Raw genomic sequence first — 22,742 nt, forward strand, 5'->3', positions numbered from 1 at the left:
GCAAGGCTAAGGGGAAGCCGGTGTAGCCGGTTGAGCTAGGAGCTTCATAAGATTTTGCCCTGAATTTAGCTACGTCTTCTCAAACAATAATACGTTGTGACTAATGGGACTTGGTGATAGTCACAAACACCAAGAGCTTGGCAGCATAGCCATCACGATTTGGAGTCCAAGCACAAGCTGCAAGGTCTTGTTCAAAGTACTTTTCCATTCGGAGTTTGACAGTCCAGGTAGTCTTCTCCAGGTTTTTGAAAACCCCAAACCATCCTGATCCTTGTCCGGCTGAATTAGGGCTCGGATGCCTCACTCAAGACTTACCTACTACAGCATGTGCAAAGCTCAGAGGTAATGGATATCTGTGTAGAAGATAATGGCATTATGCATGAATTCGCTACAGATATTGTATGTGCGCATTCGGCAATTGCAGTAAAGCAATTTGCATAATACGAACCCGAAGCCGATAGTCTACCCACTCTATCCGTATCTGAGATGGGTATCAACATTTGAGGCCTCAAAGTGCCAAGCTTTTTCTGACCCCAGAAAACTACTGAGCGAAGCCCGCTTATACATACTCCGAACAGATTCTGTTCAAATCCCAGCGGCTGGACGCTTACGTATCCATGAAGGAGAATGGTGGAGTCGAACCAACACAGTCTAGATACCATGTTGAGGCTTGGCGAAATACTATTGAAGCAATACGAGGCCTGGCTTGCTGACTTAGCTCGCTCGCTGGTATGGTGTAATTTCGCTGGTACGAGACGGTATTCCATCAGTGAAGGAAGCTGACGGGATGGGACGATGCCCGCAACATGACGAAACAAGAGAATCGCGATCAGAGTGGCTGGCTGCAGGGCTTCAGGCGCTGAGACGCATTCAATGGATCCCACGAGAAATCATTGATGGAGACAGCGGCAACAAGAAGCCTTGAATTGGAAGATGGCGTTAGTTAGTGACGAATCTGTTTTGCCGGGATATGCCTCTATCCACTCCGTCCGTATCCCGCCCGTCGTTTAACGCCGCTCTACGGGCTCCGAAGCGGGAGAATCCCAGCCACTGTCTACCGAATATTCTTTTATAGGCTCACATTGGCCTGTAGCTTTGGGTAGTGGATCGGCGGTAAATACTGCAGGTACCCAAGCAGCCAAGCTACTAACCCAAGTTACCTCTTTTGTAAGTCGTGAAGCGTTTGGACAAGATTTGTTGCAATCTTGCCTTGAGCTCTGCTGCGCCGCGAGTTCCAAGTCTTGCTGTTTGTGCAATTTGCATCAGATGCCAGGTTGCGTGCTCAGATACCAAATCAAAGTCGTCTCAGACAAAGGCATGATACTGGTGATAGCCGGCGCCAAGCGACCAAAGCCCAGATGCGCGTGGCCTCTTCTCACGTTGCACCACGCATGTCTCCGGATCTTGGCTGGGTCATAGACAACTGATCCGGCGTCAGAATGATTGGATGACATGTTTCTCCAACATGGCTCTCCAGACGTCCAACTGTCTATTCATCATCTTTCCAGTTAGTGAAAGGCATGTTGCGAAACAAAGGCCTGCCGCGCGAAGGCTCCGATTGATTCTCTGTCATTCTTTGAATTCTATTTTGGTCTCCAAGTTGAGTCGTCAACTTGAAACTTGGCTTCCTGTCAAGTATATAGAAATACGATACCCTGCCATTATTGTATGCATGTTGTATTCTTCCTTGCTTCTCACAGCATCCAACCTCTGTTCGATTCCCTGATTCACTTTTTATATTTTTACTTCCGTTTTAATTCTCTTGGCTCACCGACTTTGCTTTCATTACTCGGTGTGCAGTACATTAGAGGTGCTAAGAGGGTCCTCTTAGTGAATTGAGGGTGTCGGTTCTAGACTTAGACTTCTCGCCCAGACCACCGCTGGCTGCTAGTGACGTATGCCATCGACCAGGTCCATCACCACTCAATTCGTTCATCGCGAATCGTTCATCAAAGGCCCGGACCATACTGTACGGGTACGGGGGTACGCGGCGGCAAGCAAAGAAGAGCAAAGCACATTTTCGTATGCAGGCAAGCAGGCAAGCAAGCAAACAGGATCGCCTAAGCCCGGATCCTCTTGTTACCAGCTCCGGAGACAACTCTAGCTGAAAGTTGCTCAACTCGTGGGACTTATCAGTAAAAGGGACCCCCGCGCTGGCTGGAGATCGCACCATTGGACCAGGCTTGAAGCTTGTTGGAGGTCCTCTTTTTTCCAAGAAAACCTGCTCTTGACGTTGCGATTTCTGGGTCCCTACCAGCCTCTGACAGATTTATTAAACAACGAAAGCCCGCAGGTCGAAACCCTGGAAAAGGTGTACGTTCTGAAGGACGCATCTCCATTTAAAGCTCAACGCACGCAACACAGGGCGAGCAGCTACAGCGCTGCACCGACCACTAACAAAGTGCCGTTGACATTGACATTGGCATCCAATTGCCATCGCCGCCGACCGCCGAGTGACAATCTTTCTCAAGCCCGCCGACGCCGGCTTCCGCGTATTAACGTACCTATACTGAAATCACGAAATCACGAAATCACGGCCACGGCTTATAAGAAATTACCGACCACCCCCATATTTAGAGCCAAGACTTGCATCGTCTAGGTTCTCGTCACTTTCACTTGCCGCTCGCTCAGTTGCTGCAATTCCTTTTACGGTAGTTCACCACAGTTTTGACCTTGACCAGCTGTACCAGGGCTGGTCATCCTTGGCCGGTTAATAAGTACTGACTGACATGTCAGTCGCCCGAAGCATCCGTATCTGCATCCGCAATCTGCCTTCGCACCCGCCGCAGCACCACCTTTGAATGGATACAGTCCGGCGTCGAGTTCTAAAGGGAGTCTAGAGTCTAATAAAGTCGCACATACAAGAAGCGCCCACTTCACCTACATCTGAATCGTCCCGCACGCAAGGGCCTGTTTTCTTCTTCTTTCCTCCTCACTCCTGGACCTTGGATTCGCCCTGATCTTGGATGCCCAGCGATAATCAAGCTTGTCTGGAAATTACGGTACCAGACTGTCGTCAGTATTGTGGCTGACGCACCTCACACCTCTCAAGACATCCCTTGCGCAGTTGATCTGGTCAACTACTGACCTAACAGCTCTCTCCCTTTTGCTGTTTGTTGTTTCTGGGCACCAATTGGCCTGATTTTTCTTCTTCTTGATATTTTGTCTCAGAAATTTCCTCATTTGCAGGCCGAGCATTGTGGACAAAATGGGTCGAAATCGAGGTGCGTACCATCAAATATTGTGCATTCGTGATTCTCATTCCAGCTCTGGACTTGTCTTTGATCGTCCGCCGCGTACGTTGCGTTGCGTCGCTTCACAACCCGACAAGACAGAAGACGGCGCTAGTGATTCGCTGGTCCTTGCCCTGGCGTTGGCCCAGTCTAAGTCTAGGCGGGCTTGCCCATGTCATGATGGATGCCCACTGCACGGTGGCAGCTCTACGCCTGTAACCACAGCCAGGGGGGGCTGCTTATGGGTACCTCTCGGAACGGCGGCGGGGGCTTTGACATCCACTATGCGTTGACGTGTGGTGGCCCAAAATGCCCTTGGCTAGTTCATCTAGGGGTCCGTTTCTTTTGGTTCAAGGGACTGAGCGACGGGCTCTCTACCTCCAGGGGCTGCATGCCATTCTGTTCATAACATCTCACCTCATCCCGTCCCTGTCGTACTAACTCGTTGGTGCCAATACTTTAGTCCTCTCTTTTATGTCCCAGTTCTCTGCGGGCACAAAGACACCGCCGCCCTCAACTTCTCCTCCGTCAAATTCACCTCACAGACCGGGGCATCGCAAGACGAACTCTGTTACAGAACCCTTTCCCGACCACCGAGTCAGTACCGACATTTCTCGGCCAAACACACCGCCTTCGCGGCCAGATTATGGCACTCCCATAAACGGCGGCTCTCCAATTGAACCTTCTGCTCGCCGAAGACGCAGTTCATCTGCTGCATCATCACGACCCCCGTCCATGGTCCTGGCTCATCAACCACCCACCATGGATATCACTGAGGATACAATCCCCGAACTTCAGCCTATCTTTTCATTCCTCAACAGCCATTCCAACAAGCTGTACCAAGAGGGCTATTTTCTCAAACTCGATGACCAGAATACACGTACGCTCGATCTAGCTTCCATTGCCGCTTGTTCCCCTCCACACTTGCACCCCTGTGGCGCCAAGTTTACTCCACACTCAACTATTTACACATGTGCTGCAAGGATGTTCAGCTAACAAAGTTGTTTACAGAGGGCAAACCCAACCCTGATAGAACCTGGACAGAGTGTTTTGCCCAGCTTGTGGGAACCGTCTTGTCACTATGGGATGCCGCGGAACTAGATGCAGCTGGCGAGGATGGCGAAGTCTTGCCCAAGTTTATCAACTTGACAGATGCCTCGATCAAAATGGTGAATAACCCGCTCGCGTGCCAAGTATGTCTTCACACTCGACTAACACAATTTCGTCACAGATCGAGTCGCTGCCTACAAGATCTTCAGACGAGCAACCGCTACAGAACATCCTGAGCATCTCAACGGCTGGAAGAAACAGATATCTCCTCCATTTCAACTCGCGACACTCGCTGCTGCAATGGACTGCCGGCATTCGACTAGCTATTTTCGAGCACTCCTCTCTGCAGGAGGCCTATACTGGCGCTCTAATTGCCGGCAAGGGCAAATCGCTCAACAACATTGGTGTCATCATGGAGAGGGCACGATTCCCCACCGAAGAATGGGTTAGAGTCCGATTCGGCGCTGGTGTACCTTGGAGACGATGCTGGTGTGTTATCACCCCTCCTGACGAAAAGCAGTATGCAAAGCTCCAGAAGGAGCTCAAGAAGAGATCTCCTTACGATCGATCGCCTGTTCCCACACTAAAGGGAGACATCAAGTTCTACGACCAGCGAAAGGATGGCAAGAAGCAGAAGAAGATGCAGCCAATTGCTACCATCACCGACGCCTACTCTGCCTATGCCATCTATCCTCAGTCCAAGTCATTGATTGACGCGTCGACCTTGCTCAAGGTTGAGGGTAACATTGCTATTCACACTGATCCTCCCTCGTCTACTGAAGGTTTCGTCTTCATCATGCCTGAGACACACCCTGCTGTCAGCGGATTCGAGATGTTGCTGCGTTTCCTCTTTCCTACCTGGGATACCTTTGGTCTTTACGGCCGACCTGGGAGACTTGTTGCCAGCACACTTGACTCCAGATCTCTCATGTTTGCTATGCCTAAGAGCCGCCGCTACGGTTATCTTGAGAATTTGGATGTTTCCAACCTGATTCTCGAGGATGGTAGCTCTGGATGGGGCGAGAGAGATTGGAGAAAGAAGCTCAAGGAATGCACCGGAACTCGCATGAATGCTGTGGATGATGCACCCACGACACGTTCTCGAAGCAACAGTCGAAAGAGTGTTCGACTAAGCTTTGGTGATGGACCTCCAAAACCTAAGGCCGGGTTTTCGGATGAACAAGTCCCAACCAGATCCTCGCGATCCTTCTCTCTTACTGAGCGCACTCGAACAGACTCAGCTCCCGCAGATCCTGCGAGGGTTGCCTTCGGAGGACACGGTCGTAACTCATCCGACCCCAACCAATTGGGAGGCCCTCCTTTCCGTCCTGGTACCAACGGTAATAGCCCTTACTCAGGCTCGCCACAACGTGGACAGACTCCCGTTGGCGCTCCCCGCTATAACCAAGCTTCTCGTGATGAGAGTCCCGCTTACCAGAATGAACGAGCTCCCTCTGGCTCTCCTCCCCTGAAAGACTTGGATGGAATGCGTCAGATGCATACTCCTGAACCAGTCTCACGACCCCCAGCCTTCAGCCACGGGTCCCAGGCTCGCCCCGTCAGCAGAGCCTATCATTCCCCTGAGCTTAGACGGGCTAATAGTAGGCTTTCCGTCACAACTCTGGCCCAGCTTGCCACAGCTGGAGGATTGGGTGAACCGAACGATTCGAATCCTTCTCCACGAGGAGATGAGGTGGACGCTGCAAGATCTGGACCATCGGTACTGCCACCACACGCCAACTCCGTAGGGATATCTGCTAACGACAACCGCTCGCGTGAAGCTTTAAGCCCACCGAATCAGGATCCCTCTTCCAACAGTCTTCCTCCTCCGGCCAACTTGTCCCAACAACGATCACGATCGCCACTGGCCCAGCCCCCGCTTGGGCCTCCTAATACTTACGGCCGCGGGCCCAACTCACGTCCTGGAACTTCAGAAGGACGGCGATCTCCGATGCCTCCCGGCATGCCAGCTCAACAACGACCTCCCCACCCTCAAAATACCAACCGTCGGCCTGACGTGGGTCCTGATGGCCGCCGACCGTCTGACCCTCGACGACCTGGCCCTGATGGACGCAGACCATCGGATCCTCGGGGTCCTGGCTTTGATGGACGTAGACCTTCGGACCCCCGAGGTCGTGGCAATGGTCCTCCTCCTGGCCATATGCCTCCGCCACCCGGTCCCCATGGTAATTATCGCCCCGGACCGGGGCGTCCCGGACCTCCTGGGCCTCCGGGTTATCGCCCTAACGGACCTCCTCATGGACCGCCAAATGGACCGCCGGGACCAATGGGTCCCCGAAAGCCTGTGCCAGGCGGACCTCCCCCACCTGCTCCTTTTGAAAATTCTAAGGGAAACACCATGTCGGGTAGCAGTGGGATCACCACGAATGAGATAATTGACCATTATGCGTTCGACCAAGGCCGCCAGACACCTCGGCAAGGCACCCCGAACTCAGAGAGGCGACCAGGACCCCCAGGCAGGCAAGGAAGTCACACGAGCAACCAAAGCAGTCATTATGAGGATAACTCTCCCACTAGCAGCCTCAAGAACTTTGTAGACACATACCAATACAGCGAACCAAAGCCCCGAGCTGGTGTCCTGAAGACTGTCGGTGGCGCTGAGGAGCCTGATCCTCGAAATCCTGGCTTCGATATACCAGATATCAATTTCGGCCCAACCATTAATTACGCAGCCACCAAGGACCGCAGTAAAACCCCCGGCGCTCTCACTCCTGGCGGCTCAACACAGAGACCGCATACACCCGGGGGCCAAGGACCAACGCCCCCACCTCATAAATCTTCGGGTTCTCAGGGATCTCTTGGACGTAAGGAATCCCCAGACCCAAAGCGCACTATGGCATGGCAGGCCGGCGCATCAACTCCCCCGAGCAATGCACACGGGTTAAGCCCCGAAGAATTTGTGCAGCAAAGGGCGGCTCATGCTCGGAGTGCATCCAGCAACACTTTGGGCGGCTCACCCAGCCCAGGCATGAAACGAACTAGTTCCTCTGACATGCTACAAGCTATCCAGAACGGTCGCCACTCTCGTAGCAGCTCTGCTGATCTGCTTGCACGACCTGGATCGCGGGGTGCTAGTTCGACCTTGAACTTTGCAAGCTCTGGGGAGACATCTAGCCACCTCAGTGCTCGGGAGCAGGAGCATGTTGCCCGCCTCACAGGCCAACCATTGATCAGCATGCCAGGACACCAGAGACAGGGTTCCCAGGGTAGCTTCGTGCCTGGCCATCAGAGGCAAGCTTCCTCTGGATCAGGTTTAGTCGGTGCTATCGAGGCCCGGGAACGAGAAAAGCAACAGATGAAGCAAGGAGTCAACAGCCAGGCAGTCCAGCATGCGATCAGCCAGCGACAGCAGCAACAGGCTGCCATGGCGTACCAGCAGCAGATGGCGCAGCAACAAATGGCTCAGCAGCAAATGATGCAACAGCAAATGGCCCAACAGCAACAGATTGCGTACCAGCAGCAGGCTCAGCAACAACAGAACTACCAGCAAGGATATCAACAGCCAATGATGGGTGCTGGTAACATTCCCCCATACAGCCCCATGGGCCAACCAGCTGGTCAGTACACTCCCGGTGGATCGCCGTACGGACCGGCACCTCAGCAGATGGGAGGACATGGACAGCCGAACAGTTTCTCACGACCACTCCGGGCTGCGCAGCAGGTTGACCCTCGCTTCGTACCACCTCAGGGTCAATACGGCCCATCGCCTGGAGCTCAGCAGACCACTCGAAACGTTCATCCCCAGTATCAAGGACAAGCGTTTTAGTAACGAAGAGGGAAGGGTCTAGCTATACCACTGCTTGACTGAGATTATGGATATTTGGATGATTGAAGCGATTTGGAGCAAACATGATGGGGCTGCATATATCACATGGCGTTCAGGAAATGGCAAGACATGCTTATTTGGGGGCAGCGGGTTGAAAACCAATTGCATAGTTATACTCTTGGGCATACAAAGAAAGGACTACATTATCTTTGGAAAGGGTAGCATACTTGGTTATAGATGCATTTTGAATCTAGCTAAAATACATTTCTTTCTCCTCTAAGAATTATAGTGTCTTGAATTGACATTTCGCGTACATGAGGTGCAAATAAGCTTCTATGATGGATGGCACGTAAAACAAGGTACTAATAGCTGGGGATAATATAATTCTTTCGTGCTTGGTAAACAAAAAACTCAATTGTAATTCTGTCTAATATCATGACGTAAATAGCAAAAGTTGAGAAGAAAGCCATCTATTGGTTCATGATGCTGCGTGAACTAAGCTGAGACCTTTGGCAGGCGTTGCTGTCCAGTGACTTTGCTCGACCCGCTCGGTTCTGGAGGCGAGTCTCGAGGGCAAAGCATTGTTGGTAGGCGCCTGATGAGCTGACGTAGATTCTTGTACTTGTAGGCTGTGATTGTTAGTGAAGTGACAAAGCGCATGACTTGAACGCGCCCCGAGTACCATTTTCACGCGCCCGTGTTACAAGAACAGAAACGTGATGTGACCTTGTTTTGCTGAATCAGATGAGCTTGACTTTTTTTTAACCCTCCCTGGTTGCTGAGGCATCCGAGACGTACAGAACTGATGGTTTCCACTCTGTCAGTGGAGGTAAGGGGTCGCCGCCCCGTTGGTGATCATGAACGGCACTCAAACGGCTTCTCCCCGCTGCGACTTTGCTCTCTTGGGGATTTATCAGCCTAGAAGCGGTCACTAGAGGGTGCCTAATACCTTGTTAGATTCCAATCTGATAGGTCAGCCAGCGTCGTTAACCCAGATTCCGATTGATATCAGCCAACCAGCGTCAGTAGCGACCTGACCCTCGAGGAAACTGTCGGTCGTGACGTCCCTGCCGTCCCATCCAATACTTGAACCTCAAAGTCCCTTGTCGTTTCTTTTTCCATCCCGTCCCCCTCTCTTGGGCTCTTGATACTCTTCACTTGTCTGTCTCTCGCCTCTTTTTTGTTTGCTTTCTCACCTTTCAACATACGCAATTTCTTTATACAAGACTCGCACAACTACTGTCTCGACTCGACCGCGCCGAGACATACAAACTTTTGGCTGGTTGTTACCCCAACTATACCTGCGCCTAGGACTTCCAAACCTCTTGCTAGATGCGCCCGTGATCGCCTTGACTTTTTAGCACAACCTCACGATTTGCCTCAACTTGGCCCCATTGAAATTTTCTACGACAGTCTTGCATTGCTTCGCAGCGTAGGCTGCTCGGGTCCCTCCAATGGACGGCGACGAGCCCACGCAAGGTACGCCCGCCCATCTTCCCAATGCTCCCTCTTCTTCGAGCTGACCTCCCTCTGGAAGCGACGCAGAATGTTCTGGATCCGCGCCGTGTCGGGAAGCAGAACTCAGGCTTCTCAGACGAAGATATCTCCGACATAATATGCGTCCTCTACCCACACTCTGATTCTGCCCGTGTCGAACTCGAACGTCTGGTCGGCGAAAACTCCCCACACATCATTGGAAAGGACGAAGCGGATGGCGTCGAACCCGACTATGCCTTGGAAGACCAGGCAGCCCGTTTTCTCGCCAATCCAACCGGCACCGGCACCCATGCCATCATCCTACGTCTGTCGTCGCACCTCAAGAACCCGAAGGCCGGCTTTGTCTTTGGTCGAAATCCTGTGCGATGCGACGTCGTTTTTGTCAACGATCCCTTGAAAAGAATCAGTAACATTCATTTCCGGATTTACGTCAACGAATATGGCACTGTCATGGTTGAGGACCAATCGACCAACGGTACCATTGTGGATGATCATCTTTTGACTTCCCACCCTCAAGCCAAGGGAAGAAGTGACCCTCCCATTAGCAAGTGGGTTTTGAGTTCTGGCTCCATCATCAAGATCTATCTCCATAAGGAGGCCCGGGACTTGACTTTCCGAGTCCGTATACCAAGGCGTGATAACGAGTATGACCAAGCATATACCGATAAAGTCGACGATTTCTTCACACGTCATGGGCTACCGCGCCAGAATGAGACCATCACGCCTGGACCAGGCGGCCACGTTGATCTCTTCAAGCAACCTGCCCAGACAAATCTTAGGAGAGAAGAGACCAATGAGATAACGCAGCGTACTCCTCAGACGTTGTCTAAAAGAAGAGACGCGCCACGGGAATGGACGGGGTCCGGAAAATATAACAGAACCGGCTCCATCGGAAAGGGTGCCTTCGCAGTTGTCCACAGGGTCACCTCAAAGTATGACGGATTGCCATATGCTGCTAAAGAGATCGAAAAGCGTCGCTTTATCAAGAACGGTGTCCTTGACCAGAAGGTAGAGAATGAGATGAAGATCATGCAGCGAGTTAAGCATGTGAGTCTTGCGCCTTGTTACCCGCTTCCGTCGCTAACATAACTTAACAGCCCCATATTGTTCGCTACATGGAGCACTTTGAATGGGATGACCGATTGCTAATCATCATTATGGAATTTGTGCCCGGCGGTGATTTGGGAAAACTCATCTCAGACCAAAAGGCTCTGAGGGAGGATGTTGTCCGAACCATGTCAGGGCAGCTCTTGGGTGCCTTGGGATATCTACACTCCAACAACATCACTCATCGCGACGTCAAACCAGACAACATCCTAATAAACTCACTCAATCCAATTGATCTCAAGCTCACCGACTTTGGTTTGTCTAAAATGGTCGACAGCGAACAGACCTTCCTGCGAACGTTTTGTGGCACCTTGCTTTATTGCGCCCCTGAGGTGTATACAGAATATGCCGAGTATGATGACGACGGTGTACGTAGTCGAGGAAAGAAGATGAGACGTCCACCGGGCCAGAGATACAACCACGCCGTTGACATCTGGTCTCTAGGTGGGGTCTTGTTTTATGCTCTGACTGCGTCACCTCCTTATCCTGTCAAGAGTGGCATTAGCTACTCTGAGCTGTTACACAAGATTATGACTACCCGGCTGAATATCGCACCACTGCAGAGGAATGATGTGTCAGAGCAAGCTATTGACTTCCTCTGCAGAATGCTCCAGCGCCGGCCAGAAAACCGAGCAACCGTGGCAGAACTCGAAAGCCACCCATGGTCTTCCGGCGAAGACTCTATCATCAACGCTTCACAATCCTTTGACGAGATTTCGGATGACGACATGTTTGACAACTTTTCCCAGTTGCAACCTAGACACTACGAAGAAGATAGGGTCAGTGACTCTATGGGCGAAGAGTCAGAAAAAGAAACCCCGACGGTACCACTAGAATCGAACCAGCCCAGACTATTCGGAGAAGTTGGTGTCTCAGCGATTGGTAGCTCAGGAGTTATCCCGGAAGATCATCTCAACCTCGAGAACAGTAGCAACCCTAGCGCAGACGAGACTGAAATCCTCCGCAAGGATGAAGACGAAGCATATCAATCGGATGAGTTGGTTACGCCCAGGAACAGGAATCGTCGAACATATCGCCAGAATAACATTTCAATGGCACAGAATCAGTCTGAGGACCAACTTCAGAGTCTGGTTGAGGACGTGGCGTCGCAGAGCCTCGGCGGGAATGAGCCAAGCCTGCAAGGCCCTGGACAATCGCGTTATTCTCTGCAATCGGCAGAATTCAATACTAGTAAACGAAAACCCCCGTCATATGATACAAGCGATGAGTTCGACAACACACCCCAAGGAAAACCTACAATGAAAAGACTTAAGTCGGAAGGTAATATTGAAGATCTAGCAAATGACGTACTTGAGGAGTACAAACTGCTGGTGCAAGTACCATCTGCCGAGAAGCAGGCTTCAGGGCGTCAAATCGACAAGCCTTACAACAAGACGTGTTTCTGGGAGCAAGACAAGACAACCTGGCACTTCGACTATCCGGAGCTCACACATTTGCAACACAAAGCTTTCGAGCGGGGTGCGGCAGCAAGGAATGAAAAATTTGAGCCCGGAAAATCGCCGTTATGGGATCTTGCGATGAAGTATTTCTCTCCCGTCTCCAAAGCCGGGTCACAAATCAACCAAGCTCGACGAAGCTCGCGGACACCTCAGGACACAGCGGCTGATGAGCCCCTGGAATTTCCTCCGACTGCCGCCCCGCTTGAGAACTCTCCGATTCCCGACACTTTGCCTACGCACACGCAGATAATCGTCCCTGTCCAGGAAGATGAGTCCAATAGACGTGCCATTGGCGTGCTTGAGTCTCATCATGATTCGTGTGTCCCTGGGATTAGCATTCCCATCAAAGATACTTTGGTCTCATTCGGCCGTGGCCCGGCAAATACTGTGGTCTTCAGAGACATACAAGAATCTCGAGTGCCGAAGTATGCGTTTAAACTGCTGCTTTGGAAAGAAGATGGCACCTTTGACCCTTCAAAGGATCCTGACAAAGTCCCTCCTCCTTGGCTTCGAGATGCCGGAGATCCGAACGAGTACGGGTTTTACATCTCGACCAAAGCATCCGTTGGTATCAGCATCAATGGTTACCAACTTGCTTCTTCTGATGCCAAAAACCACAGCGGCCCCTCACACCATTGGGCTCGAATTTGGAACGGCGACACAGTGATGATATGGGGCGATAGAAAGAGCACGCAGACAAAACTCGTATTTCAGTGTTTCTGGGGTGCCTCGTCACAGGCGCGTGAGGAGAACCAAGGCCTACAACTCGCATCTCCATCACTCTCCCAGAGGCTTGACGCTGCGTGTCAGAAGGCGGAGAAGCGGATCAAGGAGGTCATCGAGAAGAAGAAGATTAAGGATGCAATCAACGCTGATCTACGGGAACGTACAGAAAACATTGAAAGAGAACAAGAACGAAGTCGCGCTTTCGAGAAGAAGCGAAAAGAGGCCATCGCTTATCTTGACTCTAGACAAACCCCTTTGTCGCGAATGGCTTCGCCGGCAAGCGCACCAGGAACGAGTAACTATCGTGAACCTCTGATGTTTCGCATGAGCTCTGACAACAACCTCTCGATCCAGTGACGAAGCGCAACATACATATACGATTTGCTAGAGGAGCGTGTGTATTTACTTAAGTCTTCGGTCCTTGAACTGTTGCCACGGACACGGAGTTATGATTTCTTTTCTTTTTCCTTGGCATTTCTGGCGGGCATATGGGCTAAGCACGAGAATTGGCTGGTACTATAGGAAACTATGAGGATGACGAACGCTACTTACAGCTAGATTCGTGATTCTTCTCGGCGAAAGGGGCTTATCTGGATGGAGATAGATCCTGCTATCATGGCATCTTGGAGGAGTATATGTGGGAAAATGCAGAACATACTACATAGAAAATGATATATCTTGTAATTGAAGACTTTGCGCATCTCTCCTATCATACGACTGATATACCTTAGCTGTGACGGAAAATGATTGATATTCTACACGTCGAATAAGTTTGTCCGTATCTCACCATGTAAAGACATGTGGAGAGGTCGGTTCATAATACATCAGGCATTAAGTCATTCTATTTCTAATAATACAATAGCAAGTTTTACCAAAAGAGCGCTTGTCATACAATCATAATCCTCCTTCATACAAATCATGATCATTTCTCGTAACCGAGCTTATTTCAACTTCTCATCACCCGGACCCAGCCGTCCAGGGGTCGATGCACATGCATCCAACGTTCATACATTTTGTTCCCAAAAGGTTCATTTCCACAAATCTTCTCATTCAGGATCTTAATCACTAGGCTCAAGTGAAAGTGTGGTGATGCCTTGTGTAAGCATGCTGGTGATTATCAAGTTTTAGACAGCGATGCCGTCTATGAGAGGCTGAATGGGCAGTGTATCATGAAAAGAATTGTTCCGGATAGTTTCATCAAACTCATTGAAATCTTGACCAGAAGATACTTCGTCATCTTCCTCGCCGACTGAAGAAGCGGCCTCTACGATAAGTTTATACTCTGTGAGGCTCGAGCGTTAGTCGATAAGATTGACAGCTTTGGTTTTGGTCAAGACTCACCAATATGGTCAGATGCAGTCTCATGGGAGTCATCAGCAGTGCTCGCCTCCTCAACTGTTGGGATAGGATCAAATGCATTCTTCCAGACAGACGTGTCCGACTGGGCAGGTGAGCATTGCTTACACGCGTGCTCTTTCTTTGGCGAATTATCAGATCTAACAGAAGAAGTGCAGTAGGCAAATTCTGGAAAGCTGTGCTGGCGAGGTGTATAATAAGGGTTGCCGCTGGCTTGACCCTCAGTCTTGTCAAAAGTTGAATCCCTGTCCATGAAACTGCACGAGTCAGGATCCGTGAGTGAGGTAGTAAAAATGTTTGACGAGCACCTAGATTGCTGGGGACATGGAGTTGTCTGGCTGTCAGTGAAACTGCGAGGGCCAAATCGTTCCTAATTGTCTCTGGCAGTCTCGTTAAAGTTGTGACTTGGAGGGTATGAGCCTGCTCGATCGCCTGGGGGAACGGAAGATGACTTGTTCTTTTTCTTCTTAAAGAAGGATGAAAACACGCTTCCTGAAGACATACGGGATGGGAGAGATGCAGTGGACTCCATATACTGATCATGGTAGCTGTAGTCATGAAACTTGGGAGTTGGCGCCTGGAATCCTTCGTCTGTCTCATGGCGTTCATGCAAGGGGCCGTCATCTGCATACTGCTCTACGTAGGAGTACGCAGGACTTCGGAAGGAATCCCAGTCTCCACCGTTATCAAAATCTTTGCTGAAAGCACCCTGAGAGTAGCCCTTCGAAGGTGCTCCGGGCCGAAAGTCGTCTGGTGTACGCAAGTTCTCGCGGTTGGGTACCGAACTATTCCTTGAAGATTGGCCATAGTGAGGATGGAGGTTCTTGTCTGTGACCTTTCTTTCAGGCGAATAGCTGTTGTAATACGATGGCTTCTTGCGTGAGATGAGAGGGGATCCTGGGAGCCTCATTCTGATGGGAGACTCAGGCTCCGAGAACTCAGTACCGCCCTCGTGGGCCAAGGGAGTACGAACATCAATAGACTTCTTGAATCTCACAGTCTTACTACCGGAAGACTTGGAGGAGCTTGGGTCAGACCGTTCAGAGTCAAGAGACTTCTCGCGCGGTCGATGTGGTCCCTTTTCTGTTGCATCTTGGGCTTTTCCGGAGCCGTCCGAAGATGACCGATCACTGGCCATTGCGGACTTGAGAACAAAGTCACGCGGAAGAGTTTTCCATGGCTCGTAAACCTTGTTTGTGAACTTCTGACCAGTCATTTCACCTTCATGGCTATCAATGTGAGTGTCTCCTTTGGAGTGAGCCGTCGAAACCGAGTCTTCAACATATGGTGCCTGGTAATTCCGAGGACGCTTTTCGCTCTCCTTATGAGGAGGAGGAGGATCAGTGTTGGTATCTCCCAATGACTTCCGCTCTGCTCGGCGGTTGGAAGACCCCGTATTTCTCGAGGGACAGTAAGAAGACTCTGGTGAAACGACGGTGGTCTCTGGGGAAACGACAGTGTCTCTGGGCTCTCGTGGTTCAGGAAGCCTTCCGCGGACCTTCCCAATCGTAGGAGCCTGTTTCTTGTACTCAATGGCCTCGTCCTGGTCAAGGGAGGCTTTTGGTTCTCCTTTACTACGATTGCGATGGCGATTGACAGTCAGAGAATCCATGTCGTCTTCCTTTTGAATGGCAGCTCGTCTGGCTATGTGGTCCTTCAGTCTGGGGGCCTGTTACTGCATGTTAGCTGTCATCTGATGTTCACGATATTCTGTCAACATACCAGCCCAATCACAGAGTCGTCTGGCAGACTTCCATTGTAGTGGAACTCCAGGACACAGGCATCGCAATAGTTTGTGAAGATTGGCTCTCCTGGAAAGACTGGGTGCTGGGCATGAAATGTCTTGGACCTCGCGCTTCCACAATTGGAACAGAAGTGGTATTGGCGAACGACACCTCGTTTGTATTCCATCTCTCGGCAGCTCTCGCAGAGATTGATCTTAGTGGATGGTCCTGGGCCAACAGGAAACTTCTTGTGGTAGAGCGCTGAACGCATGTTTCCACACTCTGTGCAAATGTGATGGCGTTCGATGCGCTGAGGACTCACATCTCGTTGGCCAAATTGCTCTCGCTTCCGGCTCTGCTGAAAGTCTTTTTCTTGTGCAGTCTTTTCATCATGGGCTGGTTGAGAGAAGCCGCTGAAAGTGGAGTTTGATACTTGTCTTGCGTGAGGCTTTTTGCTTGCTGTGATAGCCTTATTCAGGGCAAAATTAAGTCTGTCTTGAAGGCGGCGGAGGTCGCGACGCAAGATTCTGCTGTTGGGCTCCTCGGCCAAGTCAGCCATCTTGGCTTCAATATGTTTCTGTAGACGTTGCACTTGGTTTGTCAACGGGCCGGAAACCTTGGCGTCTCCCTGATTGCCAGGCTTTTTGTGGCGGTCACCCCCTTCCCCTGCTGAATTCAAGGTGTTTTTGAATGCCGCTGGAGGCATGGAGACTGTTGGTGCCTGATCAGATGCAGGAGTTCGTGCTGCGACAGGTTGGGGAACAGGCGCAATATACTGAGCTGGATGAGCTTGCATCAAGGTAGATGTACGGTGCGGAACGTAGTTGATCTGGTGATGATAGCACACTGGTTGCTGAGGGAAAGGTTGACACACTGGGACTCTGAGAGGCTGGCTCAAAGAAGGAATAGGAAATGGTGAAGATTGTACAATATTACAATGTTGCTTCGACAAAGGAATAGGAAATTGAGGGGGAAATGTCGCAGAAGGCCGTACATGAGAAACAGGCTGTTGCTGACTATTCATGATCTCGACGGTCGATCTTCGAGAACTCGAGCGAGAACCCTGTCGACGAGACGATTTCCGAGGACTTGAGCGAGGTGATGACTTGGCGAGCTGTCGACGGTGGTGTTTCTTTCTGTTGGGGGATCTTTTGGAAGGATGAGGAGACGAATGAGGAAGTGGACGGGACGTAGAGACTCTTTCGGGTGTATCATAGCCACGTTGTTGACGCCCTCGATCATCCTCAGAAGACGAAGAAAACGCACCCTCGGAGCCGTCTTCACTGCCATCGCCACATTCGGAATCAGGTTCAGATTCAGATACGTAGTCGAGTGCTACACGGCGAGCGCTGTTGTTCCCAGGTCCATTAACATGCAGAAATGGGAGGCCGAAGGCAGCACTCAATAGGTCGACATCATAGCCAGACCGATGGCGGCGGCGGCGAATAGCTTTGTTAAAGATATCCATTACGCTGCATCCAGGAGAAGTCTCCTGAGAGAGAGAAAGGCAGTGTCCTTGATATTCGTATACAGAAGGCGATTCGGTGGTGGCATAGAGAGTGTTTGTGGGAGGGTAGATGGGAAGGAGAGTGGACGGTTATGGTAGAAGAAGCAAGAGAGGTAAGAAGAAGAGGAAGAAAATGGTTTCCTTGAGGTCCTCGAATAATAAACACAGAAAATTCTTCGTTTGCTCGAGTTTTCCTATCTCCTTTGAAATTGTGGGCGCCTCTGGAAACGTTGAATAGAGGTAGTTGTTGTGACGGCCGTCGGCAGCTGGCAAGAACTGTCACTTGTTTCTACAAGTAGCAGGTCAGAGACCATCAAAATAGGACTGACAGTGCCCAGAGCTCGCAGATCCTAGACTGAGTCTTTGGTTATAGCAACCAAAAGTCTTATTTCTAAAGGGAGATAGTGAAAGAAAAGATCAGCTTGATGCTCCTGTCTGATATTTGACCGACGAAGGAACTTACTGGCTCCCGTCACAAAGGGCTCTTCCGATGATTTTGATCTAGAAGACTATGCTGACACTCGTGATTTCTGCTCAAGGCCTACAAGGCACAAGGGATGTTGCTCCTGTACGGTTATCTTCGAGGCAGTTCCTAAAATGTGAAGACAGCAGCGTAAGCACCAGAGAAATAACAGATATCTGTCAAGGAGAAGAGGAAGATGACAATGAGTATGAAGAAGGGAGAAAATAAGAAGAAGGAGAAGACATCCCCCTCTCTTGTATGCGACTTTCTGTTCGGGCATGCCGATAAGGTCACTAACTTCGTTCCCAACATTAGCAATCAATCTTGTCGTTGTATTCAGGCGTTTTCAAGCTGGCAAACGACAGTGCCCTTATTTCCCCTCTTCTCTTTCCTTAGCTTTATCAAGCAAACATGCCAAAGTCTCTCATGCCACTCTTCGTTGCCGCTGATAGACCATTGACATGACATATGGCAGCAAACACACTGAACATCCACGAGTTGCTTCAACGCTACTTAAATGAGACAGAGAAATCTCTTTTCCAACCAAATCTTACACTGATATACATATTTAATTCAATTTTGTCTAAATGCGAGCTAAACCGGGAACCTTTATCCTTTCTTCCTAGGCTCCAGCACCAAAAGCTCGTTCTCCATCTAATCCACACGGAGAACACGGGCACCTCGCTTTTGAACCGCCTTCTTCTTCTTCTGCCCACGGCTAAAGGCACCCGCTTCAAAATGATCACGGCCAACGTTGTCAAGATCCTTGACCTTGTAAATACGGATGAGCCAATTCTCACTGGTGAAGGCTTCCTCCAATACATCGAGTGTGGGGCTTGTATCGGGCATTTTAACACCCCGGACTCGATCAACGATCTTTCCAGGGGAGTTCGTCTTGTTGAAGTTGTGGTAAGACATCTTGTACCTGAAAGCAGCCTGTTAGCGTGGTGACCAATCGCTGTGCAGAAGTTTACTTACATCAAGCTGTTCTTCATGGTCTCGGTAGCACCGGCATCAACTCTGTATTCGCCGCGTTCAGTGAAGAAGTTGCGCTCTTTAACCTCATCGGGCCAGATGCCCTCCGCAATGCGAACCATCCAGAGGAACTTGTTGATATCATCTCCGGAGTAGCCAAGAACGCCACCAAAGACGACGAGGACATAGTCAACCTCGTGCTGGCGCATGATGGGATAGCTGACCTCTTCACGAGAACTCATGGCCTTGCCAACAGTAGCGATGTGAGTGTTGTTCCAGGTGTTGTTGTCAACAAGCGTTGGTCGGTCAGCCATACCGCCAATCTGATAACCATAGTCCCACCATGACATGATCTTGGCGTCTTTGCCGGTGTTCTGTCGGAGCCACTGATAGGCCTCCCGATAGTCATCAATGATGACCGGGCTGCCATCCATGCGTCGGCTGGACAGGACAACAGAGGGTGCTGAGTAGGCGTTGGAGGTGACCCATGTGCAGTGAGTAACAAACATGACCAGGTAGATGACCATGCCGGCAACAACCGTAATCTTGGACAAGGTAGTGTAAATACCGACGTCGGGCTTTGCGGTCGCTCGGAGGGCACCCTTGGCCTTCTTGGATCCATCAACAGCCTCTCCTTGTGCAGCCTGGGTGGGCTCAGGCTGATTGACCCGCAGATAGGTGTCGAGGAGCTGCGAGGCAGCCATGGCAGCGGCAACACACACAACAGGTGTCAGTGTGAGCATCAGACGGACCATAACACCAGCAAAGTAGCTTGCAAACAGAGCATAGACAACAATGAATACATGCTCATCCGCGAGGTTCTGGAAACACATATAAACACCGGCAGGGAAGAGCCAGATGAGGAAGTTAAGATCAAAGAAAAATGAGGGCCATGCGGTAGGCTGATGCTCAGAGACTGAAGCAATGATGGGAATGTGAATCTTGGCATAGCCGGTGTCGAATAATGAATAGAATCGACCGCCCCAGGGCGCGATGTATCCAAATGAGGTCAAAAGAATGAGGCCAGCGAGACCGACGAAGAAAGTCGCGACACCAGCAGCAACTACGATGGTTGTGATTTGTCGTCCAGGGATAACAGACTTGACGTAAACAATGAATGCAATCACCTGAAGGAGGCCAAAAACACCTACACGATAATGTTAGTATCATGGGTCACATTGAATGTTTGTGTATACACACCAAGCGCGGGCATGTGCTCATTGGTCTTGACACAAAGGAAGCCGACGAAAGGCACCTGGAAACTAGCCATGGTACCAATAGCGTACCACGTCGTGTAGCTGACATAGAGGCGATCGCTGTATCGACCCATGCAGATGAGAACGAAGGCATGGACGGGCAGTAGACATGTAATGAAAGCATATCCACCCCACGACGCAACCATGTAGGCGTACGATAGCGCGCAAAGGGCACCCCACAGCATCGAGCCCAGCTTCAAAGCCTTGACCCAGAGGTAGAATGTGAGAACAAGAAGGAAAATAGCGATGGCCTCGTTATCGTAGCTACCGGCCACGGATCGAGAGATGTAACCCGGTGCAATGCCCATGAATACTGCGGCAAGAAGACCAGCGGATGAAGATGTAGTCATCTCATTGGTAAGTAGGTAGGCAGCATAGGCTGTCAGTCCAGAGAAGGCTGGGGCGAGAAGGACACAAATGTTTCGAATATCGACGGGAACCGTAAGGGCGCGGAGAGCGTGGTATATGACGCCGCTTGTCACCATCAGACCAGGATAGAGGGTGCCTCCGGTAACCCGCCCAAGAGGATGCCATGTCCTGTCATCGAACCAATCCCAAAACTTGTAAAATCCATTGGCGACGAGGTATTTTGTCGCGCGGAAGTTGAACCACGGATCGACTGTCTTAAAGGTTAGCTCGCCATGATGGAGCAATCTGTTAGTATGAGCAAGACTGACATTCGTGAATAATACTTTCGAAGCCTACGCCGGACGAGTTAGCAAAAGATGCATTCCTAATAGAAGATGACCCTCTGTACTCTGCAGACAGAAAAGCCAGAGCAAGAATTGAGGGCATTCACCCATCATAGGAAGAAAGCACTTACGTATCACAGAAAAAAGGCGACTGGACACAGCTGCGCCAGCGATCAAGAGAAGAATGATGACTCTTAGTAGAGTCCTAGTGTTTTGTCCGTTCACTCCGGCGAGGACGTCTTCGGTTTTTGCCGTCTTTACCGCCATGATGGGTTGCGATTGTCGACGATGTTTGACCCTGGAGTTGATGCAACTTGCAGAAGCCGAAACCCAAGATGATATTCAACTCCGCCAGAAGGACAGCTTGGAGCTTTACTACTGAGACGGGGGAGCTACAGGAGGTAAATGTGGGACCCACCCCGAGGTACGTATCCTTTACGCGGCCGTGCATCCACTCAAAACTTAGCTCATTCTTCAGGTTGTGGCCGTGAGGTGCTGAGCCACAGTTTATCCGGCGAAGCTCTGGCGTATCAAGAAGACGATGATGATCAGGTCATTCTACGTCAATTTCGATGAATTGACCAGGATAGCATGCAATATAGGTGAACGGCTTGCCAAATCTCATCTACATGTCGCTTCACTGATCACAGAAACTGCCTCAAGCATCAGAATCGCTTATCGTCGTCAACTTGCTTTTTGCTGTAAAACTAAACATACATCCATCCGTACCTGATACACATCATCATATAAGCCCGCAGAGATAAACTTACTAGCTTTCCCGCTCAAAGTCTCCCATTACATGCCCAAGTGTTACAAGCCCTAGCCAAAACCATTGACGTTTTTTTTTGTCGTCTAAAGTAGATATATTGTACACCTGTACACAGAGTTAAACAGGGACCTAAGGAAACATCTATGCAGGGCCGCCATGTATATCCTCAATCATACACCGAGTCTGGTTCGAGGCTCGGATTATGCCTCGGCAGGACCTGTTTCCCTACGGTTGGTCAACCTTTTCGCCGAAACCTCCCATTGTTTCCATCCTCTCCCTTCTCATATCTTGCGTTGCGTTTCCCCGCGCCGGTATTACATATTTAAGGGCTCTCCTTCTGCACCTTCAACAGCAGCTTCTCGAGATCAAACTTGGGGTCTGAGGGGTCGGTGATAACTGTATGCATGATTAGTTTGAGGTCTCGACAGGTTGTGTGTCTCGCATGTGCAATATGCCGCGGCCAATTGCTAGGAGTGCTTTTAGAGCGAAACTGGGTCTGACGTACCAGAGTCGCCAGATGTTGGGTTGTTCTTCTTAGCAAACTCGGCCTTGGCTTGCTGGATAAGCTTCTCCTTCTTCTCGTACTCGTGCTGCGCATGCTCGGCCTTTTGCGAGGCAGTAATCGCTCGCTGGTGGGTGAAACCGTAAAAGATACCCAGGCCAAGGGCGGACCACCGCAAAACCTATAAATGACTCAATTAGTCCTCGGGTCCATAAACTATCCAATTCTGCCGCTCGAATGATCGCATTCCCTGACGTAGTCGAATGCTCTGGGTTGGGACACGGTCGAGCGGCCGAATCGGGGAGGATAACACGCACGTTCACTCCGGTCGAAGCCATTGGAAATTAGATTCGCAAAAAAGGGCGAACGGGACGAAGAGCGAAAGGATCGGTATTGACGATAGTCGGCGGTCGACAATGGCTTGTCAATGGACCCAGTCGGAGTGGCTCGAGGGGATTAGATGCGTCGGCTTGAGGTGAAGAATTGAAAAGTCGTCGGGAAAAGTCGCAGTTTTTCCATTCGCTGCCAAAGAGAGCCAACCGCTGGCGGCTGGGAGCTCGGACAAGCTGGAGCCAGTAGCCAGTGAGCCGGCCAATGTGATCACGTGCTCGACCTCATCTCCCAGATCAATTCACTGT

At 50.6% G+C, this 22,742-nt stretch overlaps 6 protein-coding genes across 10 annotated transcripts; 2 read left to right on the top strand and 4 right to left on the bottom strand.

The window, feature by feature from the left end:
• The first annotated feature begins 1,686 nt into the window (after nucleotides 1-1,686).
• Nucleotides 1,687-8,353, top strand: FOIG_01141 (uncharacterized protein). 4 transcript variants are annotated; one of them, XM_031197836.1, is made up of 5 exons: nucleotides 1,703-2,651; nucleotides 2,737-3,224; nucleotides 3,697-4,113; nucleotides 4,245-4,402; nucleotides 4,465-8,353. In XM_031197836.1, exons 2-5 carry the CDS (start codon nucleotides 3,209-3,211, stop codon nucleotides 8,068-8,070), a joined length of 4,197 nt encoding a protein of 1,398 aa, XP_031073603.1. In that variant the 5' UTR covers nucleotides 1,703-2,651; nucleotides 2,737-3,208; the 3' UTR covers nucleotides 8,071-8,353. The 4 variants fall into 4 exon arrangements, with proteins under 4 accessions (XP_031073606.1, XP_031073605.1, XP_031073603.1 ...); XM_031197839.1 differs by having other exon boundaries at nucleotides 1,687-2,651; nucleotides 3,697-4,402; XM_031197837.1 differs by having other exon boundaries at nucleotides 2,737-4,113.
• Nucleotides 8,354-8,769: 416 nt separating this feature from the next.
• On the top strand, nucleotides 8,770-13,569 carry FOIG_01142 (serine/threonine protein kinase). Of its 2 annotated transcripts, XM_031197841.1 has the most exons (4): nucleotides 9,098-9,549; nucleotides 9,608-10,614; nucleotides 10,665-12,217; nucleotides 12,288-13,560. In XM_031197841.1, exons 1-4 carry the CDS (start codon nucleotides 9,525-9,527, stop codon nucleotides 12,382-12,384), a joined length of 2,682 nt encoding a protein of 893 aa, XP_031073608.1. In that variant the 5' UTR covers nucleotides 9,098-9,524; the 3' UTR covers nucleotides 12,385-13,560. The 2 variants fall into 2 exon arrangements, with proteins under 2 accessions (XP_031073607.1, XP_031073608.1); XM_031197840.1 differs by having other exon boundaries at nucleotides 8,770-9,549; nucleotides 10,665-13,569.
• A 116-nt stretch (nucleotides 13,570-13,685) lies between these two features.
• On the bottom strand, nucleotides 13,686-14,469 carry FOIG_01143 (uncharacterized protein; the record flags this gene model as incomplete). Its single annotated transcript, XM_031197842.1, has 2 exons — nucleotides 13,686-14,142; nucleotides 14,202-14,469. The coding sequence occupies 2 exons, from the start codon at nucleotides 14,467-14,469 to the stop codon at nucleotides 13,985-13,987; spliced, it is 426 nt and encodes a 141-aa protein (XP_031073609.1). The 3' UTR covers nucleotides 13,686-13,984.
• A 117-nt stretch (nucleotides 14,470-14,586) lies between these two features.
• Nucleotides 14,587-17,408, bottom strand: FOIG_01144 (uncharacterized protein; the record flags this gene model as incomplete). Its single annotated transcript, XM_031197843.1, has 2 exons — nucleotides 14,587-15,885; nucleotides 15,939-17,408. 2 exons carry the CDS (start codon nucleotides 17,406-17,408, stop codon nucleotides 14,587-14,589), a joined length of 2,769 nt encoding a protein of 922 aa, XP_031073610.1.
• Nucleotides 17,409-18,156: 748 nt separating this feature from the next.
• FOIG_01145 (dolichyl-diphosphooligosaccharide-protein glycosyltransferase) lies at nucleotides 18,157-21,203 on the bottom strand. Its single transcript, XM_031197844.1, has 5 exons — nucleotides 20,965-21,203; nucleotides 20,819-20,842; nucleotides 20,086-20,760; nucleotides 18,889-20,032; nucleotides 18,157-18,835 (listed from the first exon to the last, which is right to left on the bottom strand). Exons 1-5 carry the CDS (start codon nucleotides 21,098-21,100, stop codon nucleotides 18,565-18,567), a joined length of 2,250 nt encoding a protein of 749 aa, XP_031073611.1. The 5' UTR covers nucleotides 21,101-21,203; the 3' UTR covers nucleotides 18,157-18,564.
• A 250-nt stretch (nucleotides 21,204-21,453) lies between these two features.
• FOIG_01146 (uncharacterized protein) lies at nucleotides 21,454-22,651 on the bottom strand. Its single transcript, XM_031197845.1, has 3 exons — nucleotides 22,422-22,651; nucleotides 22,108-22,285; nucleotides 21,454-21,998 (listed from the first exon to the last, which is right to left on the bottom strand). Exons 1-3 carry the CDS (start codon nucleotides 22,440-22,442, stop codon nucleotides 21,925-21,927), a joined length of 273 nt encoding a protein of 90 aa, XP_031073612.1. The 5' UTR covers nucleotides 22,443-22,651; the 3' UTR covers nucleotides 21,454-21,924.
• Nucleotides 22,652-22,742: the final 91 nt, after the last annotated feature.

Source organism: Fusarium odoratissimum (genome assembly GCF_000260195.1).
Source record: "Fusarium odoratissimum NRRL 54006 unplaced genomic scaffold supercont1.1, whole genome shotgun sequence".
Classification (NCBI taxonomy): domain Eukaryota; kingdom Fungi; phylum Ascomycota; class Sordariomycetes; order Hypocreales; family Nectriaceae; genus Fusarium; species Fusarium odoratissimum.

What these genes read in the sequence shown, in the direction of transcription:
- FOIG_01141 (XM_031197836.1), top strand. An exon ending in ACTCGATGACCAGAATACAC is followed by an intron (nt 4,114 to 4,244) that starts GTACGCTCGATC and finishes AGTTGTTTACAG; the next exon opens with AGGGCAAACCCAACCCTGAT. An exon ending in CAGATGCCTCGATCAAAATG is followed by an intron (nt 4,403 to 4,464) that starts GTGAATAACCCG and finishes ATTTCGTCACAG; the next exon opens with ATCGAGTCGCTGCCTACAAG.
- FOIG_01145 (XM_031197844.1), bottom strand. Translation starts at nt 21,100, where the DNA reads ATGGCGGTAAAGACGGCAAAAACCGAAGACGTCCTCGCCGGAGTGAAC. An exon ending in CGAAAGTATTATTCACGAAT is followed by an intron (nt 20,761 to 20,818) that starts GTCAGTCTTGCT and finishes CCTTTAAGACAG; the next exon opens with TCGATCCGTGGTTCAACTTC. An exon ending in ACCATGAAGAACAGCTTGAT is followed by an intron (nt 18,836 to 18,888) that starts GTAAGTAAACTT and finishes GGCTGCTTTCAG; the next exon opens with GTACAAGATGTCTTACCACA.
- FOIG_01146 (XM_031197845.1), bottom strand. Translation starts at nt 22,442, where the DNA reads ATGGCTTCGACCGGAGTGAAC. An exon ending in TGGCTTCGACCGGAGTGAAC is followed by an intron (nt 22,286 to 22,421) that starts GTGCGTGTTATC and finishes AGTCATTTATAG; the next exon opens with GTTTTGCGGTGGTCCGCCCT. An exon ending in CCCAACATCTGGCGACTCTG is followed by an intron (nt 21,999 to 22,107) that starts GTACGTCAGACC and finishes TCATGCATACAG; the next exon opens with TTATCACCGACCCCTCAGAC.
- FOIG_01142 (XM_031197840.1), top strand. Translation starts at nt 9,525, where the DNA reads ATGGACGGCGACGAGCCCACGCAAG. An exon ending in CGGCGACGAGCCCACGCAAG is followed by an intron (nt 9,550 to 9,607) that starts GTACGCCCGCCC and finishes TCCCTCTGGAAG; the next exon opens with CGACGCAGAATGTTCTGGAT. An exon ending in TCATGCAGCGAGTTAAGCAT is followed by an intron (nt 10,615 to 10,664) that starts GTGAGTCTTGCG and finishes ATAACTTAACAG; the next exon opens with CCCCATATTGTTCGCTACAT.